The sequence below is a fragment of the Meriones unguiculatus genome, chromosome 1 (assembly GCF_030254825.1).
Source record: "Meriones unguiculatus strain TT.TT164.6M chromosome 1, Bangor_MerUng_6.1, whole genome shotgun sequence".
In the NCBI taxonomy this organism is placed as follows: domain Eukaryota; kingdom Metazoa; phylum Chordata; class Mammalia; order Rodentia; family Muridae; genus Meriones; species Meriones unguiculatus.
Window position 1 is genome coordinate 25853283 of NC_083349.1, and position 19752 is coordinate 25873034.

Genomic DNA, 19752 nt, shown 5'->3' on the forward strand with positions numbered 1-19752 from the left:
GGTCCGCACCGAGCTCATCTTCCTGTCAGCAGCCCGGAGCAGCAAAGCTGCGATCTGATTTCCGAGCTCGGAATCTGGTCCTGACCCCTCGGGCCTCGTGGCTGCCAATGTGACCTTGAGCAAGTCTCTCTCGCTGGGCCTCAAGTTTTCTTGTGGAAATAGGGTAGGGTGAGCAGTGTGGTTCTCATCCTGCGCCTTTGTGACTTTCTGAGCGGAGAAGCCATACATCCCTGTTCCCTACAGGTTTTGGTCATGAACGCCTCTGGAGGAAGGAGGCAGGAAGGCAGAAGGACTCACAGACCCCGGGAACAGGTGTGCACCTTTCCACTCTCACCCCAACAGTGAGAGGACAGGGAAGGGACCCTCTGAGCCTTCGCTTCTTGGTGGCTTCTTCCTGGAGACCACAGGAACTGTTCTGGTCTGCCTTTGCAGTAGGACATTTAGTGCTGAGGGCTAGCTACTGAAACACTGGTCTCTTTCAGGACCGAGACGTGCAGCTGTCGAAGGCTCTGTCCTATGTCCTACGCCACGGGGCCTTGAAGCTGGGACTTCCCATGCGAGCTGGTAAGTGAACATGGTGGAGGCTGGAAGGAGTGGTGGGAGCCAGAGGAGCAACTGGAACCCTGTCTTCTCAAGTGTAACTATAACACTGCCCCTAGAGGAACGCAGAATGCATACACCCTCTGAATGCCTGTACCTCCCAAGTACTAGGTTTTTAGGCATATACTAATATGCCCAACATGAAGCCACCTTTCCATGCAAATTAAATAAAATGAGGCCTGGGTTAGAAATGTACTTCCTTACTAGACTCTCTCCTAACAGGTGCAAAGCCCTGCATTCCATCCCCAGCACAACCACAACAAAACAAAGGCTGGGCAGTGGGTGGCACACATCTTTAATCCCAGCACTTGGGAGGCAGAGGCAGGAGGATCTTTATGGGTTCCAGGCCAGCATGATCTACAGACAAATTCTAGAACAGCAGGAACTACAAAGAGAAGCCCTGTTTTGAGGGGTGAGGGGGAACAAAACAACTCAAGGCCCAAAAAGGGAAGCCTTCCTGAAGGTCACACAAAGGAAGCTCATGTGAACGCCCAGGCCTAGCCTGTGTTCCAGCTGCCCGTGGCTCCCCTGTCAAGCATAGCCCTGGCTCCTGAGCATACTGCCTCCTGACTACCTGCAGATGGCTTCGTACCCCTGGGAGCCCTCCTGCAGCTGGCCCAGTTCCACAGCTTCTCAGCTGAGGATGTGCAGCGCGTGGTGGATACCAATGGGAAGCAGCGCTTCACCCTGCAGCCAGGCGAGCCCGGCACTGGGCCGCTCATCAGGGCAAATCAAGGCCACTCCTTACAAGTGAGAGCCAAGGGGCAGGCGGCAGAGCCGGGTGGGGTCCCAGCTCATGAAGGGGTCTCACTGCTGCCCACTCACACCCTCGTTTACAGGTACCCGAGTTGGAGCTGATGCCCTTAGAGACACCACAAGCCCTGCCGTCGATGCTAGTCCATGGCACATTCTGGAAGCATTGGCCATCTATCCTACTGAAGGGCTTGTCACGCCAAGGAAGGACGCACATCCACTTGGCCTCAGGATTGCCTGGGGACTCTGGTGTCATCAGTGGTCAGTGTCACCCTCACCTATTCTGTCCGCCCAGGCCCTCCACCAAGGGCCCCAGCTTCTTCTGTGTGAGGCCACCACGTAGCCTTGCATGGAACAGTGTCTCCCACCCCACCACAGGGTCCCATTCTAGTTGTCCCTGCAGGCATGCGTCCAAATTGTGAAGTGGCAGTGTTCATTGACGGACCCCTAGCCCTGGCAGGTAAGTGTGGGCCCTGTGGCGGCTCTCCCAGGGCTGTCAGAGGGGGACACCGGTCACATCTCTAGCTCTGTGAGCAGATGGAATCCCCTTCTTCCGCTCCGCCAATGGGGTGATCCTGACTCCAGGGAATGCTGAAGGCTTCTTGCTTCCCAAGTACTTCAAGGAGGCCCTGCAGCTCCGACCTACCCGTGAGAACCAAACCACTGCCCACCCTGTGCCCAGCCCTCAAGCTCTTTGAAAGGTCCCTACCCTAGGCCCTCTTAGATGTTCCTCTTTCTTAGCAGCTTTTGTCTCTACCTCAGGAAAGCCTCTCTCCTTAGCTGGTGATAAGGAGACAGAGTATCAAAGCGGCACCAAGCACAGCTCCAGAGGAGGAAGGAAAAAGATCCAACAATAAAATATTTACTTATTTATTTAAAAAAAAATCTGGACCAGACACACCTAGTCTGGTCTGAAACCAGGATTCCTTGTTCCTTATCCACACCTGGCATTCCTCATGTGCTTAGGGTCTGTATATGGGTCAGGAGTGTGAGGTGTCACAATGGCAGGACAGCTCTGTGTGGCTCAGGGCCCACCATCCCTAGGCTGGGTGGTGGTAGCGCCTCTCTCAGCCAGAGCCCTGGCCAGCTGGTGACAAGTGAAGGTGCCAGCATGGTGCATGCTGGGAGTGGTGGGGCAGTGAGTTCAGGTGGGTGTGGTCTTGGAGGGTCCCCGGAGGTGGTGAGTGGAGCAGGGGCAGCCTGGCTGCCATCAGAAGGCCTCGTGGCCACCTGTAAGCTGCAGGAACAGATCCTCATCCAGCTCCTCCCCGCGGGCCCGCTCCCGAGTGGACAGGAAAATGTAGCCCCCAATGTACTCGTGCACGATCCGGCAGCTGGCAGACACGCAGCTGAAGGCCACATTGATGTGTTCATCAAACTCAATGGCCACCTGCGGGAGGTGAGCACAGGTCCGTGGGCGGGGCCGACGAGCGGCAGCCCCCACCTCGCCCTGCTTGGGTCTGAGCTGAGTGGCTGGCCCTGTCCCCGCCCTCCCCTGGGACCTACCTGCCGAATGTCCCAGTTGACGTTCCACTGACGCATGTTGCTGAAGCGCCAGGTCTTGACCACATCACCCACCGCCAGGTCAATGCGGATCAGCCGGTTGTTGGCAATGCCCAGGACCTCATCTTTCCTACTGCCCTTGAACCTGATTCCCAGGGGGAAAGGAATGAGTGAGAGTGCACTGTAGGTGGCCCTGGAACTCCACCCATGTGTATCCTGCTCCAGGGCCCTCGGGGTGGAGCACAGCCTCGCCTGCCTGGCCCAGCAATGCAGCCCAGCCCAGCCTGAGACAGCCATTCAGCTTCTCTTAGCCTTAAGCTCCTACTCTGAAAAAATGGGGTTTTTCATGGACTCATGCTAGCCAGGCATGGTACTGCAGGTCTGTCATCCCAGCAAAGGGGCTGAGGCAGGAGTTCACATCGGATCGCCACACATGCCGAATGAAGCTCTGTCTCAGAAACCGGAGGGGGAGGGCTAGGAAGATGCCAAAGCCGAGATAGCACCTGCCTTGCACAAATGAGGACCCAAGGTTGATCCTCAGACCAGGGGTGCATGCTTGTGATCCTTGGGGCTTGTTGGCCAGCCAGCCCATCCCTGCTGTGTGACTGCCAGGCCAATATGAGACCTTTTCTCAAAAACAAGGTAGACAGGCTTGGAAGATTGCCCAGTGGGTAGAGCTCTTGTCACACATGTGAGAACACACAACCGTCCCAACTCTAACGTATCTGCAGCGGGCCTGCAGCAAGCTGGGAGGCAGATCCAGGAGAGTCTGGACAGAATGGGGCCATCAAGCCTGGAATACACAGTGAGGATAGGAACTCTTGTCGCAAACAGGATGGACGGTAAAGACTGACCCAGAGGCCACCCTCTGACCCCCACATAACTGCTAAAGCAGAGGCAGGCAGATCAGATCGCTGTGAGTTCGAGGCCAGCCTGGTCTACAAAGCTAGTCAAGGACAGCCAAGGCTACACAGAGAAACCCTGTCTCAGGGGGAAAAAAGAATAAACGGGGAGATGGCTTAGCAGTTAAGAACACTGGCTGTTCTTACAGAGGACCCAGGTCCAGTTTCCAGTACCCACATGGGGGCACACAATCTCCTGTAACGCCAGCTCCAAGGGGAGCCCATGCTTTCAAGCCTGCAAGAGCACTGTGGACATGTGCACAGACATCCGCACAGGCCCACGCCCATGCACAAATAAATAAATACAAGTAAAGAAAAAAATAAATAGGACCAGCAAGATGGCTCAGCCACTCTCAAGCCTGGCGACCTGAGTTTACCCCCAGGACCACATGGTGGAAGGAGAGAACCAGGTTCCTAGAAGTTGCTCTTTGACCTCCACATGTGCACGCACAAAACAAATACACTGAGAATGTAAGCAGAGGGCCTGGGGAGATGGCTGTGCTGTTAAGAACGCTTGCAGAAGGGCATGGTCTGCTTCCCAGCGCCCACAAGGTGGCCACAACTCCAGTTCCGGGGGATCTGGTGCGTTCTCTGGCCTCTGCGGGCACTGGGCAGTATATGCAGGACATACATACATACACTAAAAACTAAATCTTTTTCTTCCTTTTTGTTTGTTTTTCAGGACAGGGTTTCTCTGTGTAACAGCCTGGAACTCACTCCCTCTGTAGACCATGCTGGCCTCAAACTCATGGAGATCCACTTGCCTCTGCCTTCTGAGTGATGGTTATTAAAGGCATGTGCCATTATCTCCTGGTAAAACTAAATCTTAAAAAAAAAAAAAGTGAAAAAGAAAACCCGTATGGGCAGCTGCTGAGGAACACCTGGGGTTACCCTCATCTACACAATGCACACAAGTGGGGGCATCATGACAGCAAATAGTTCAGGCCTCCAAGCAATGATTGTGTATGTGTGTATCGTCAGCCATGCGTGGCTCATTCCTCTGTAGACTCGGGAACCTCGTTCTTAGGGGCCTCCCTATAACACCATCCACCTTACCCCATCCTGCAGGACAGCTGGCCAAGGCCCAGAAAGGAAAGCATCCATGACAGAGCTGGGATAAGCACTGGGGCTTCTGCTTGCCTGCCTTGGTTCTGTCTCTTGGTTATCTATGGCAGTGCACATTGAGGAAGGCACAGAACTCCCAGGGAGAGGTGCCTCAGAGGACAGGGAAGGGAGACACTGGGTTGTGTGCCTGGAGTCCAGTTGGGATGTAAGCACACGGCATCAGACAGCAAGTGAGCGCAGAGACAAGGCTTGGTAGGGTGGAATCGTACCTGACCATCACATAGGAGATGCCAAAGTCAGGCAGGGATTGCCAGGCCTGGATGAAGCGCAGCTGGGCATCAGTCAGTGAGAGCTGGGCTACATTCTGGTGAGCTTCTAGAATCCGTGGGGTAAGCTGTAAGGCCATATTGGTAAGGGATTGGTAGGACTTCCCCTCATCCAAAGTCCCTGAGATCTTCTCACAACCTTCCTACCCTGTTGAGGGCACAGTATACTGAGGCAAGAGAAGACAGGCCATTGTGCTGCCACCAACGTACAGATGTGGCTGAGTCAGGTCCTACAATTGACCTGAAACTCTTCCAGGCAGGTGCCTGGGACACAGCAGAAGGAAGGTGTGAGCACAAGGGTTTCCTAAGGAGGTTCAGGGGTCAAGGAAAAACATGGTGCTGGGCCCCACCCCTCCCCTCCCCCAGGCACCTGCTTGGCCTTGAACTTTCTCTGGAAGCGGGGAGCCACAAGGCCATAGGGGTTAAGGCTCTCAGCAGAGGTTTCAAGGTTCTGAGGTTGGTTCCCTGAGCCTCCACTGCCACCGCCTGCCCGCTGCAGGCTGAGGAAGGCCAGGATGGCCTGCACCTCGCTGGCATAGCTGCTGTCCGCCATGGTACGGCCTTTGGAGGCTAGTCGGCAGGCAGCCATCCACTGTGCATACTGCTGTTCCTGGAGCAAGGACAGAGAGGCTGGTGAGTAAGCTGTCTTACCCTGAATGCTATTCCAGGCCTGCCCCGTGCCTCCTCTCACCCACGTCCCTCCCCCCTTGAGCCAGCCTGCTCACATCCTGGCACCGCAGGTAGATCTCACTCATGCCCTCGGGTGAGGGTACCAGGAGTTTGATGCAAAACTTCTGGCCAGACACATTGACGTCAGGGACCACCTCGCAGCCTGCAAGGAGAAGGAGGCGCTGTCTAAGCGGCCCCTGTAAGAAAGCCACAGACGGAAAGCAGTCACTCCCCGAATTCCCTCACCCTTGAGGTTGAGCTGCTGGACAGGGTCCCCCGGTGCTTCATCTTGGCTCTTATAGTAGGACAGTGTGGTGTCCTTGAATACCACCCAGTACTGGCGGTAGCCCTTCAGGGTCAGCTTCCGGGGCCTGGAGGGAGCGGGAAGCTTGTGAGCCAAGGCCTCCCTGCCTTCCCCCTCCTCCACTCTCTCCAGGCAGGCCCCACACTTAACCGAAAGATTCGGAGATGGTCCTTGAGTTCCGGGATGGTGGTGAGGCTATCCTAGGGGAGGAGAGAAGTCAGAGGGATCCTTGGGTCCCTACCTGTCCCTGACCCACTCCTATTCCCAGGCCCAAGCCCCGTCTCACCAGCATGTCTGACGGTGCTGACCCCTTCAGCTTCACCTCCAGGTTATTCAGCGCTGTATCCAGGTCATCCAACCCCAGGTCCCCAGAGGCCGGCTCACCCACATCCCCACTCAGGGTCAGTTTATTGATGTGGTACTAGGGAGACATAGGTAGAGCTGAGTCTGAGGCCCATCTGCCCTACAGAGGCCCCATGAAGGCTATCCTGGGGAGGAGAGACGTCAGAAGGACTTCTTTGGAAATGGGCCCCCTGCTGGAAGGCCTTTTGACCCTATACCCCATCATCCCCAGGGGCCCAGGCACCTGCAGAGCGGCAAACACCATCATTTCCTCTTCAGTACAGTCGATTTCCTCTGTGAGCAAGTCCCAGCGGGCCTGCTCATACAGCTGGGTCAGCCGCACTGGGTCTGTCTGGAGCAGCAGGGGATGGGGAGGCTAGTCAGATGGCACCCGTCCTGGGTACCCAGGCCAGCGCGGACAGCAGACTCCATCTCCACCCTGCTGAACTGCCCACTGCCTAGACAGGCAGTGCGGTTTTTCCCATATACTTCTGCTCTACTGTGCAATATGCTACAGGCTAGCCTCCTGCTGAGGGCAGACAAGTGAGAAGAAGACAGGCCTTGAATAAAGTGTTCCCAGAACAGAAAGAATCTATCCCAGTTTCCCCTGGGGTGGCTCCCTCGAGGAAGTGACCTACAAGGGACAGGCCTGCAAGGTGACAATGGACCACCAAAGGGAAGAGTGAGTAAAAGTACTCTAGAGTCAAAGAACAGGGAGGGCCTCCCAGGTACCCATGGAAGTTCATACTCTGAGGCCTACCAGGCTGGAGAGCAGGGGCATGAAAGAGGCAAAGAGAGCAGAGGCAGCCTTAAATGAGCAAAGCCCTTGGCTGGATCCCCAGTGCTGCCTGAAACTGAGCCTAGTGGGTGCTTGCTCATAAGCCTACACTTGGGAGAGAAAAGCAGGTGGATCAGGAGTTAAATGTCTGTGACAAAGGTCAGCCTGGGCTCCCTAAGACGGTCACACACACACAAATACAATGACAGAACAGAACGGTTTCTTAAAACTTAAGAGAATTAGAAGTCAAGCGAGGCATGATGGCACATGTTTTTAATTCCAGCACTTGGAAGGCAGAAGCAGGTGGATCTCTGTGAGCTCAAGACCAGGTCTACAGAGTGAGTTCTAGGATAGCCAGGGATACATAGAGAAACTCTGCCCACACACCCCGGGGGTGGGGGGGAGACAAAAGAATTAAAAGGCAAAGCATAGAAGTAAATTCAGGAGCTATCTCTCTGACAAATATTCCAGAGTGCATAGAGCACACCCACAAATTAGTAAGGAAAGACAGTACAGACACTGCCAAAAGTATCAGCAGAAATGGCACTGAAGAGGCTAATAGCTAAAAAAGAGCTAGACTCTATTAGTCACTGGGGAAACATGAATCAAGGTCACAGGAGAAGCTGGACTGTGGTTGTCTGGGGTGGGTGTTGGGGACAGAAAACTGAAAATGGGTAGTAGGGAATTTTCTGGAAGAGCAAAAAATGTTTAAAGCTTAATGTAATGGTGGTTGTATAACTATGCATAAGGACCAAAAACAAACTGCTCAAGCTAGACAGTGCTTGGGCATGTAAGTTGCACAGTGATGCTTTTAGCACTGTGTGAAAAAGGAGCAAGTGCCAAGGGCTGCTGAGGTTGGGGCCACCAAAACTGTCACTTGCTGTTAAGGAAGGAGGTCCTACTTCAGCTGACTCTGCGTGTCCTGAGCCCCACCTATTCCTCTGAAATATAAGCACACAGTGTATACATTCAGCCGCAGATCTGCAGGCTCCAAATCCTGATTCAACCATCCACAGACTGATTGGATCTAGTGAGGTGTGGTGGCTTATCCCTGTAACCCCATAATTTGGGAGGTCAAGGCAGGAGGATTATCACAAGTTCCAGACCAGCCTGAGTGACATATGAATTCTAGAACAGTCAGGAGTACAGAATGAGATAATGTTTTGTTTTTGAGACAGTCTCACTATGTAGCCCTGGCTGTCCTGGAACTCGCCATATAGACCTGGCTGGCCTTAAAACTCACAGAGAGGCTGGGCACAGTGGTGCACACTTGCAGTCCCAATACTCAGAAGGCAGAGGCAGGCAGATCTCTGTGAGTGTGAGACCAGCCTGGTCTACAAAGTGAGTCCAGGACAGCCATGGCTACACAGAGAAACCCTGTCACAAAAAAATAATAATAATTTGACCTCATAAGGTACATACATTTATACATATATATATATACATGTTTTATACATACAAATTATTATTATTGTTGTTGTTGATGTTGCTTGTTAGTTTGAGACGGCTCTTGTGCTGCCCAAGCTGGCCTTGAACTCATTATGCAGCTGAGGCAGGCCTTGAACTGTCAACCTTCCTGTTTCAGCTTCCCAAATTCCTGGAATTACATCACCAGGCCTGGCTTTTCTCACCTGCTCTGAAAGTGGTACTGTGCTGGGTACTGTGTGGAGGGGCTGGGTTAAGATGCCCTGTGCCCAGCAGCAACTCACTGTACATGGGGAATGTCCAGGCCAACTTTTTACAACCTCTCTTACCATTGTGAACAGTTAACTCTGGGTATAGGTAAAGCTCAGTGGTGGAGGAGCCCAGCCCTGCAGGCCCTGGGTTCAACCCATGACACCATATATGTCATCTATCAGCTCCAAAGAAATTTGCCCATGAAAGGAAATACAGCTATTCTGGGTTCTGCTAAGAACACTGTTTATATGTTACTATTTGTAGTCATAGCCACGTCGTTTTCACCAAAAACACTATAAACACCGCTAGATTAGTAAGACTCTCCGAAATGTGTGTGCTGTGTGGGAGGGGAAATGATGGGAGGGGAGGACGGAGGAACAGCTAAGCCTTCAACTTTCTGACAACCATAGCTGTGGGCAAAACTGCAAGGCCATGGGGTAGGAATCTGGGCTCAGGAACACACAGAAGTCCTAGCTGTTCAGGAGATTGAGGCAGAAGGATGGCTTTGGCCTAAGTTCAACACTAGCCTGGGTAACAAAGTGAGACTCCACTGAAGGCAGCAGAGAAGGAAGGAAGGAGGAAAGGAGGGAGAGAAGGACAGAGAGAAGTTCATTATATAGAAGCTAAGTTATAGGCTGAAACAGAGCAGAACGGTAGAGAACTTACCTAGCACATACGTGGTCTGGGCTACAGCCCAGCACACACAGAAAGGTAAATGTGGTACATGCCTGTCATGTACCGCACTTGGGAGGCTAAAACTGGAGGATTGCTTTGTTTGAGGCCAACCCGGGCTACGTGTGAGTTCCAGGAAAGCAGGCTCTGCAGAAACCCTGTGACTATAAGGCACTTAGAAATGGCTCAGTGTTTAAGAGTTTTAACATCAGTGTTTAACATCATCAGCTGTTCTCCCAGAGAACCTGGGTTTAGTTCCCAGCACCTACACGGTGGCTCCCAACTGTTCTAGGTGAGCCTTCACCCACTTCTGGCCTCTACAGGCAACAGGCACACACATGGTACGCAGACCACATGCAGGCAAACACACATTAATGAATAAACATGCCATTAATCGCAGCACATAGGAGACGGAGGCAGGTAGATCTGTGAGTTCAAGGGCTACGTAGTAAATTCCAGGACAGCTAAGGCTACATAGTGAGATACCTACCGTCTGAAAACAAAACCCAGCAGAACAAAGCTGGATGTGGGACAAGTTTGTAATTCCAACACCTGTGAGGCCGAGGCGGGGGGGGTGGGGGGAGGGAGGTAGGGGGAGAGAAGTGCACCTGTAGAATTAGTTGCACTTAATTAAAACTTAAAATTAGTTTGGGGAGGCCAGGAGGTGGTGGTGCATGCTTTTAATCTCAGCATAGGCAGGTGGATCTCTGTGAGTTCGAGGCCATCCTGGTCTACGAGTGAGTTCCAGGACAGCCAAGGCTACACAGAGAAAACCTGTCTCAAAAAACAAAACGAAATGAAACAATCAAAACAACAACAACAACAAAACAAACAAAAACGGCCTCTGACCCTGTGGTGGTTTGAAGAACGGCTCAGACCTATTTCTCCAGCACCATGTCTGCATGTCTGCATGTCTGCGTGCTACCCTGACAATATAATGGAAGAACCCTCTGAAACTGTAAGTAAGCCCCCAATTAAAGTGTTTATTTTATAAGAGTTGTTTTGGGCCAGGCAGTGGTGGCACACACCTTTAGTCCCTGCACTTAGGAGACAGATCTCTATGAGTTCTAGGTCAGCCTGGTCTACAAAGTGAGTTCCAGGATAGCCAGGGCTAAAAGAGAAAAACCCTGTCTCAACCAAAAAAAAAAAAAAAAAAAGAGTTGGTTTGGTCATGGTGTCTCTTCACAGGGATAGAACACCCTGCTTCAAAAACAAAATAAAAACAAAACACTTGAAAGTAAACACTAAGGGTGCTGGAGAAATGGCCCAGTAGTTGAGAGCACTGGCTGCAGCCCAGTAGTGGTGGTAGTGGTGGCACACGCCTTTAATCCTAGCAGAGACAGTCTCTGAGTTCTAGGTCAGCTTGATCTACAAAATAAGTTCCAGGACGTTCAAGGGCTACACAGAGAAACTCTGTCTCGAAAAACAAAACATAATAAAACAAACAAACAAGCCAAAGAAACAGCACTGACTGCTCTTCCAAAGAACCCAGGCTTAATGCTGAGAACCAATATGACAGTAAACAAGAGTCTGTAACTCCAGTTCCAGGTTACCCAACACCCTCACACAGACATGCATGCAGGCAAGACACCAAAGTGCAGGAGAAAGAGAGAGAGAGAGAGAGAGAGAGAGAGAGAGAGGAAAGAAAGAAAAGAAGGAAAGAAGGGAGGGAGGGAAGAAAAAGAAAGAAAAGAAAAAGAAATCAAACACTCAAAAAAAAAATATAACAAAAACCCTTCATCGTTTGATTGTTTGGATCTACTTTTCCCAGAGACTAGAAATCTGGGGTAGGGAGGGGCAGGACAGAGAATGGCTTTGCTGTGGGTACTGAGAACTTGCAGGGATGGAGTTAGTGTAGTTCCATCCTGGGTAGCAGCAAACTGCACAGAGCCACCTGCTCTCCCGGAGGAGGCCCGTGTGGTGGAGAAGCAGGCCATCCAGCAGGCAGAAGAGCTGGAGCCGAAAGAGCAGCAGGCAGAGGCTCACAGCTTACAGGCATGACACCAGCCCTGAGCATGCTGCCTCAGTCAGTCTGCACTGGCGGGATGGGGGGGGGGGAAGGTGAGAGGTGGGGGTTTACTGAGGTAAGCTAACTGGAGAGGTCAGACTGGTTTCCTAAGACCTTAACTCCATCCCCAAACAAGGACTTGAGCTCTTTATCTGCAGTGCTGTGGATTACTCCAGGGTCTTGCGCCTGCTAGGCAGGGGCTCCACCTCTGGGCTACATCCCAGCCCTGTAAACGAGACTTTGCAATTCTGTGATGGTCCGTGTTGTCAAATTGACTATAGCAGAAGCACCCAGGAGACGGGCGTCTGGGCATGTGTGTGGGAATTCTTTTATGTTAGTGACGTGGGAAGACCCACCCACTGTGTGTATTGGGGAAGGGATAGCCTTATCTGGGTCGTGCAAAATGGAGAGGGGGAGCTGAGCAGCACCAGCAGACATTCATTCACTGCCCTCCAGCCATCCGTGCGATGTGAGCAGCTGCTTCAAGCTCCCTGCTTTATGGACTACATGTACCTTGAGCTGTGAGCTAAAACAAACCCTCCCTTTTCTGAGTTGCTTTGTCAGAGTATTTTATCTCAGCATCAGGGAACAAAACCAAGAAAAAGAGCTAAAGAAGTATTCTACGAGTGATCATAATCTCAGCACTCTTTTTTTCCCTTATTTTTTCCCCCTCTGTATAGCTTTGACTCTATTTGTAAACCAGGCTGGCCTCAAACTCACAGAGATCCTCCTGCCTCTGCCTCCCCAAGTGCTGTGATTAAAGGAGTGCGCCACCGCTCTTGGCTAGTGGCACTTTTAAATAAATATGGGCTTGGGAAGTAGCTCAGTGGATTAAAACAGTAGCCATACAAGACTGATGCCCCAGGTTTGATACCCAGAACCTGCGTGGGAGAGCTCTATGTGATGACCCAGTCTGTGACACCAGCACCCAGAGGCAGATGGGACACAGAGACGGGAGAATGGCTTGGAAGGGTAAGGCCTGCAAGCCTGCTGAGGCAGTGTAGTCACAGAAACAAGAGACCTGGCTTCAGCAACATGGAACACGAGAGCTGACTCTCAGAAGCTGTCCTTTGACCTCCACAGACTGTTTTCACCATGCACACACCAGTGTTTACACAAAGGCACATGCACGCACACACACACACACACAAATAAGTAAATTTAAAGTGAACACATAATAAAAAAAATGTAAACACATTTCTTTCTAAAGAAGGCAGGGACACCAAAGCCCCAAGACAAGGAAGTCTTCTGACTCTTCTGAGCATATTAATGGTTGCTTAAGACAATCTAAGACACAAGGGGCTGGGGAGATGACCGCGGTGAGAGCTTTTCACAGTAGTGGGGCTCAGTTCCCAGCACCCACATGGCAGCTCACAACTGTCTGTAATTCCAGTTCCAGAAAATCCATTGTCCTTATCTGAACTCCATGTGCACCAGGCACATTCATGGTCACAGACATGTATGCAGGCAAAACACTAAGACAGGAAAAGTAAAAAAATGAATCTATTTATTTATTTCGGTTTGTCAAAACAGGTTTTGCTCTGTGTAGCCTTGCTGTCCTAGAACTCACTCTGTAGACCAGTCTGGCCTCAAACTCAGCCATCTGCCTACCTCTGCCTCCCAAGTGCTGGAATTAAAAGCATGCTCTACCACTGCCCAGCTGTAAAAATAAATCTTAAAAAGGGGCGTTGGAGCTGCCCATTCCAGGAATGAGCAGTAAGGTGCAGGCTTGCCATCCCAGCCACTGGAGGAGCTGAGGCAGAAAGACTGAAAATCCAAGGCGTGGCATGGCTACAGAGTGAGATCAAGGCCAGGTTCCACAACTTAGATAAATGAGCAAGACCCTACTTCCAATTGAAATAAACAACGAAGAACTCGGGGATGGAGAGATGGCTCAGCAGTTAAGATGGCTGGCTGTTCTTCCAGAGCACCCAGGTTCAGTTTCCACACCCACACAGTGGCTCACAATCCTCAGGGGATCTGACACCCTCCTTTGGTCTCCATCAGTACGAGAAGGAAACACTCTTATACAAAACGGTATTAAATAATTTCAAAGGGCCTGGGATAGTAGCTCAGTATTTGTCTAGCATGTAGGAAACCCTAGGTTCAATCGTTGTTACCAAAAACCAAAAAAAGTGTAAGTGGGATGCAACCATGGGACTGGCATGGGACAGAGATCAAGTACACCATGAAAAGATGAAATCTAAGAATAATAGGAATTGATGAAAAAGAAGACTCCAGGCTCCAAGGTCCAGAAAATATTTTTAAGAAAATATTTGTCCTTTTGTATCTGGGTGTGGGGAGAAGGTTCCAGCATAGTTTGGCTCAGAAGAGAGCACTGAGGGAGCCTGTGGACAGTTTGGGCCCAAGTGCTCTGTAGACCGCCATGTGCATCTTTGAAGTGGAGGGCCAGGATAGAAAGAGGAGCCTGTGAGGCTCTGGGCAGAAGCTTGCAATGTTGCCGAGGAGAAAACAGGTAGGGAGGCCTAGGAGCAAGCACACAGGCCACCCGGCAAAGCTCCTTCGCCTGCCAGGCCTTGCAGGTCGGGTAACCCCCCTTCTCCCTGCCAGAGAGCCATGGTCCCTAGCACATGACTCTCTTCCGTAACCCACGACCAGCCAGCAGGGCCTAAAGAAAGTAGCACTGACAGCCTTGTCTCCATCCATCTGCCTTGGCACTGAGGGCCTGCAGGGAGGGCACTGGTAGCATGGACACACAAAGGCACAGATGAACATACCGCCAAACTGAGCCCTCCAGTGGCTAACCTCCCAGAGCTAGACCCTCTTCTTCCAGAGCCTGGCTCACCTTGGGATCCAGGTCAAAGAAGCTGTAGTACTTAAATCGAAGCCAAAGCACATCCCCAGCCTTGACGCCTTGCTGCATGAGGCACCGTGATGAGTCCAGCCACCTGGGTATGGCAGAGGCAGGGTCAGAGTACAGAGAGGAAGAGCCTGGAAGGTGGAGGCAGGGTGTAGGCAAGCCAAGCCCTGGGTAGGGTAGCCTGGGTGGGTGTGGGCCATGCACCTGCTGTGCAGCTGAGTCTTGTCGGACAGGGAGCTGGGCCTCGGCAGGCGCTGCAGCAGGAGAGGGTCAGGCGGTGGCTGTGGCCGGCTGAGCATATGGTAACAAGCCTCAGTCTGGGCGCTGTCCGAGAAGTGTGCTGGCATGCCCCGGAATAAGGTGGGTGCCACACCTGCAGGGTGGGTGGGATCCAATCAGGCCTGGCTGTGGTCCTGACCCCACAGGTCTCACTCTGTCCCGGCCCCAGCCCAGGCCAGCCATGTTCACTTACCCCCAGCTAGGACAACCTTGGTCAGGTCATGCACCTCCTCCTCAGGCTCCTTCTCCTTTTTCTTCTTCTCCTTCTTTTCTGGAGCATGCAGCAGGGACAGCTCTTCGGGGTGCCTGATACCTGAAGGGAGTAAGACCTCAGTGCCAAGGGTCTGCTAGGTCACCTTCCTACCTTCTCCTCTCGGGAGGTCACAGCCCTTCGGTAGGCTGTGGAACAGGCTATGGCAAGAACAAGGTCATGTGGCTGGGCCTGGGGAAGGGAACGGCCCCCAGCTACTCACTGAGGAGGCGGCAGATGGCAGCCACAGTCTGGAAGAGAGGCTTGGAGAAACTGGCCCGCAGACGCAGCACCCGACGGTTGGGCAGCCGCAGGATAATGGGTCGGTGCTGAGGCCCAAAGAAGAGGCGGGCGTCTGCCAGGATCCCGTACTTGTCCAGCGTCCAGTGTGTCTGCAGCAGCCACTGCCTCTTCTGCTCCCACCAGATGGCATGGTCAGACCAGTCCTGCTTGCGATCTGTGAGGACCCGAGGTGCCCGTTGGCCTTTGGAGGCCCTGCCAAGCCTCTTCATCCTGTCCCAGCACTGGTGCCTCAGCTGGGCCAGCTTTGGTTGGCTCCAGAGTGATGGTGGAATGGTTGTTTGCTAGCTGACTCCCGCTAGTCCTTCTGGGCTCAGTTGTCACATCACTTCCCAGGGGAGCCCCCAACCCAGAATATGGGTACCCCAAATCAATGACCTCACCTCATGCACTATTGAGTTTACTCCACGCAGCTCCAAGTGTCTTCTGGGATGCTAGGTTCAATGCCCTTTCTCTATATCTGTTTGTCTATCTTTTCTTTTTTTCTTTCTCTCTCTCTTTCTTTTTCCCCCTGCCCCTCTTTTAATTTCTATGTGTACACAGGGTACAGGGTTACTCTTTGTAGCCCTGGCTGTCTGCTGGGACTTACTCTGTAGACCAGGTTATCCTCGAATTTACATATATCCATCTGCATCTGCCTTTCCTGTGCTGGGAATACAGGCATGTGCATGTGCCACCAGGCCCAGCTTCCTTTTTTTTTCTAGACAGGGTTTCTCTGTGTAGATCTGGCTCTGGCTGTCCTGGAACTCACTCTATAGACCAGGCTGACCTTACACTCACAAAGATCCCCCTGCCCCTGCCTCCTGAGTGCTAGGATTAAATACCCAGAAGCCACCGCATGGCTTCCTCTTGGGCTTTTGCTGTTAGTTTTTAAAACTTGAGGCAGGGTTTTCCTATGTGGCTGGTACTGCCCCTGTGCCTAGCAATCTTTCTTCTCTTCAGGAGACTGTCCCCACCTACTCTTTCTCTTTTCCCAGGGCTTTAGTCTGGAGCCTCTCCTCAGCCATGCCTATCCTGGGGGTTGGGGAGGGTCTCCTGTTCGCCTGGGCCCTGTTGCCAGGGGTACATTCCCCTGTTGCTGGAACACTAAATGTACCAGGACTAGCCCCACCTTCCAAGTGCTGTGCTGAAACCTTCTGGCTGGACAGAGGCGCCCTTCCTCCCCAGATGATCCACACTCTTGCGCTATGCTTCTCACTTCTAGTTCCACCTTGAGTTAATGTCAACATCACCTCTAAAGCCACCTTTTCTGTTTTTCCTGTCTGGCCTCTGGAGCCCTCATCATCTCTCCCATGGATGACTGGATGGCCTACTTGGATCTCCCTAGCTGCAGCCTGCCTCCCCCTCAGACAAAGCATCCTGCAAAGGTCTTCCTTAAGGCGGCCCCACCCTTCGTTTCCAAGGGAAGCACTTAGTCCCTCAGAAGGTCCTCAGGGCCTTCCCAGGCTGTCAGGGCATTACTTGGGCTTCCTTTTAGTCTTGTCACAAACCAAGTGTTTTTTACTGTTCAGACGCCCTAACTCAGAACCTCCTCAAGTCCTTGGCTTCAATGCTAGGTCTTCCCTATTGTAGAGGCCTCTCCAGAAATGTTCTTCCTATTGTCAGGTCCCCCAAGGAAGCTCTCACCGTTTGGCACCAGCATGCAGGAAGGTTGGCCTCAGCACTGACTGGCAGTGGACAGGTGGGGATAGTGCTCCTATTGCAGAGGGCTGAGGTTCTGGAATTGAAGCGACTTGGCCGAGGAGCCCAGTAGTGGTACGTGGTGAGGTCTACGGTCTACCTGGCTCTGTGTCAGCCCTCTTGGGGTTGCAGTTGGGACCCAGTGACCTCTCAAGCCCATCTGTCCTCACTTAGTCCAGATCAAGCTTCCAGCTCCATCTGACATCTAGTTTCTGAGGGACCAACACTCTGTTCCTTACTTCTGCTTTCACAGCCTTATTGGGCCCTGCCTCAGGCAGTCCCCCTCCCTGTCTCAGCCCCGTTATTTAGCTATTGGGGCTTCTCCTGCCCAGTCACTCTGGTCCCTGTCTTGGACTGCACACAGAGGGTTAGCTAAATCTAGAAAGCCTGCCCCACATCCCTGTCCCAACCCCAGAGGCCTTGGACCAAGCTCATAGCGCGATGCCTTCCGGCTCAGGCTATCAGGAGCTCATGGTGGGATGTCTTCCGGCTCTGGCTATCGGGAGCTTTCCTGCCATCCTCCCAGGAAGTGAGGGCGCTCATTCTATGCTAGGAAAGTTGAGGAGAAGCCCCCATGTGGCTTTCTGGGTGACTCTGGGTGACTGGTATCACCCCAGACTGCCCTGCCGTAACTTCCTGTGGGGGCAGGGCCTTTCACCCATTGTCACCAGCCTCTCACGTAGTTGGCTGGGGAGGAAGTTTAAAAGAGTAAGCTCCCAGGTCCCTGAACCCTCCTAGCCATTCTTCAGACCTCAGGAACATAACTGAGGCCTCAGCGCAGGCAAGGTGTACAGGGGACCATGTTCTGGTTGTCCCTCGTAAACTGGACAAAACCAGAGTGAGTTGGAGGAAGTATGGAGGGAGGGGAAGTTGAAGAAATGTCTTCCTTGGAACCAAACAATTAAGCTGTTGCCTGAGTCATTGTGACAAGGTTATCATGAGAGGCAGGGCAGAGGTGGCCCAGAAGTGCCAGGGATAGCCATCATGACTGCCTGTGTGCCAAACTGGATATATGGGGTCACGAGGACTCACTGATCTCTTCCACGATCTTCAGAAGCACCCCACCAATGTGCGACTCCCCTGTGACTCGGAGGGTGACAGACTGGGCCTCAGGGTCCTCCTCGCCCACAAACACCCGCAGCTCCCAGGAAGAGTCAATATAGTCCCCGGAGGCTGTCTTCATCCCCGCCATGGCTGCGGCTGCTGCTGCCGAGGTAAGGTAAGCAGATACTGGGACCCGCTGGGCTGCCTACAAATGAACAGGAGCCCTGTGTTAGCTTGGGTGGGTGGGTAGGCAGGCTTTAGGGGCACTGCCACAGACAGCTACTGTGATCAAGCCAACATAAGACCCTCTCAGTCATAAGTGGAGACCACGTTGTCCAATCAACTCAGGTCTCACAGAATGGGAACAAGGCCCCAAAAAGACTCACTCAGGAGCCCCTTGCTAGACGCCAGAACAGGTCAACTCTCCTCACAGCTCCTCCAAGCCCACCTATCCCAGCAAACAAGTCCCAGCCCACAGCTCATGGCCAGCACTCTAGCCCACACAAGCCTCTGGGGCGGTGGCAAGTGTGGCTGCTGTGCACAGAATGGCTGCGCAGGGGACGAATGGGTCCCTGGCCTTGCACTTACCTAGCCTGCGAGGGGCTGTGGAGCACCTGTTATTCCTGGTCTGGGGCTGCCTTGTCCTGCTTCGTTGCTTCCTTCAGAGATCAGCCCGTGGTGGACTTATCAAGAAAGTTGTGCTGGTCCCTCCCCAGGGCGGGCTGCTGCTGGGTACAGGAAGCACACTGCCAGCACGCAGAGGGCTCCACGGGGCCCTTGCTTCTGTTACCACAGGAAGTGAGGGAAGAACAGAGCTGGGTGACACCAAGAAGCTCTCCCCAACCCATTCCTAGGCGTCCACCTATGGCCAGCTGCGAATGGGATTTCCTACCCCCAAATAGGATGTTTCTAAACCCAGCAGCTTTAAATCTGCCGAAGTGGGCAGTAACATGTCAGGGCCTCTGTTACCCAGCCAGAACCTCTCTGCTTGTCAGGAAACCTCCAGGACCCCTTATACAGGGCTCTTTACAGGGCTCTGGTGGCCTAAAGCAGCTGCATGGCCATGCCTGGCACTGGGATGTAAACTGCTCTAAGTGCAAGACTCTCAGTGCTAGCTAAGCAGGAACCCAGGTTTTCAGAGTTAATTATGAAAAGTGAGGCTGTTCATAGTATTTTTAAAAATACATGCATTGGTGTTTTGCCTGCATGTCTGTGAGATCCCCTGAAGCTGGCATTAGAACTGTGAGGTGCCATGTGGGTGCTAGGAATTGTACCCAGGTCCTCTGGAAGAGCAGCTAGTGGTCTTTGCTGGTGAGCCATCTCTCCAACCTCAACCCCTTTCTTTTCTTTTTGAAGGGTTTCTCTGCGTAGCCCTGACTGTCCTGAAACTCAGTCTGTAGACCAGACTGGCCTTGAACTCCAGAGATCCACCTGCCTCTGCCTCCTCCAGTGCTAGATATTAAAGGTGCGTGCCCTCATACTCCAGTTAAGGCTTTCTAAGTGTGGGTAGGGAAAGCTGCTTTGGGGAGTCCCAAGAGGCGGGACAGGAAACCAGTTTATGCATGAATACAGGACATGGAAGTAGAGCTTGCTGCTGGCCTCAGCATCTTGCAGCCCAGAAAGCAGCCTTCTGGGAGCAAATGAGGAAGTTCAGTGTTGGCCCGTATGGAAGGAAGACAGTGGTATGGAGCTCAGGATTAGGGCGGCAGCTGTTGACGGGAGCTCTCAGAAGGTATGATTCCTGATCCACCTTGGGTGTAGGTTGGGATTTGTGTTCTC

At 52.6% G+C, this 19752-nt stretch overlaps 2 protein-coding genes across 2 annotated transcripts; one reads left to right on the plus strand and one right to left on the minus strand.

The window, feature by feature from the left end:
- Positions 1-60: 60 nt before the first annotated feature.
- Trpt1 (tRNA phosphotransferase 1) lies at positions 61-2245 on the plus strand. The gene is made up of 8 exons (XM_021642259.2): positions 61-163; positions 244-312; positions 483-564; positions 1181-1350; positions 1440-1614; positions 1757-1813; positions 1891-2001; positions 2116-2245. Exons 2-8 carry the CDS (start codon positions 253-255, stop codon positions 2208-2210), a joined length of 750 nt encoding a protein of 249 aa, XP_021497934.1. The 5' UTR covers positions 61-163; positions 244-252; the 3' UTR covers positions 2211-2245.
- Positions 2208-18735, minus strand: Fermt3 (FERM domain containing kindlin 3). The gene is made up of 15 exons (XM_021642255.2): positions 18562-18735; positions 17962-18178; positions 15173-15406; positions 14893-15012; positions 14625-14793; positions 14406-14508; positions 6709-6816; positions 6409-6543; positions 6273-6322; positions 6065-6189; positions 5875-5981; positions 5520-5759; positions 5093-5217; positions 2860-3001; positions 2208-2743 (listed from the first exon to the last, which is right to left on the minus strand). The coding sequence occupies exons 2-15, from the start codon at positions 18119-18121 to the stop codon at positions 2564-2566; spliced, it is 1998 nt and encodes a 665-aa protein (XP_021497930.1). The 5' UTR covers positions 18122-18178; positions 18562-18735; the 3' UTR covers positions 2208-2563.
- Positions 18736-19752: the final 1017 nt, after the last annotated feature.

What these genes read in the sequence shown, in the direction of transcription:
- Fermt3 (XM_021642255.2), bottom strand. Translation starts at nt 18,121, where the DNA reads ATGGCGGGGATGAAGACAGCCTCCGGGGACTATATTGACTCTTCCTGG. An exon ending in TGCCATCTGCCGCCTCCTCA is followed by an intron (nt 15,013 to 15,172) that starts GTGAGTAGCTGG and finishes TACTCCCTTCAG; the next exon opens with GTATCAGGCACCCCGAAGAG. An exon ending in GACCATCTCCGAATCTTTCG is followed by an intron (nt 6,190 to 6,272) that starts GTTAAGTGTGGG and finishes CGCTCCCTCCAG; the next exon opens with GCCCCGGAAGCTGACCCTGA.
- Trpt1 (XM_021642259.2), top strand. Translation starts at nt 253, where the DNA reads ATGAACGCCTCTGGAGGAAGGAGGCAGGAAGGCAGAAGGACTCACAGA. An exon ending in GGGACTTCCCATGCGAGCTG is followed by an intron (nt 565 to 1,180) that starts GTAAGTGAACAT and finishes GACTACCTGCAG; the next exon opens with ATGGCTTCGTACCCCTGGGA. An exon ending in ATCAAGGCCACTCCTTACAA is followed by an intron (nt 1,351 to 1,439) that starts GTGAGAGCCAAG and finishes CCTCGTTTACAG; the next exon opens with GTACCCGAGTTGGAGCTGAT.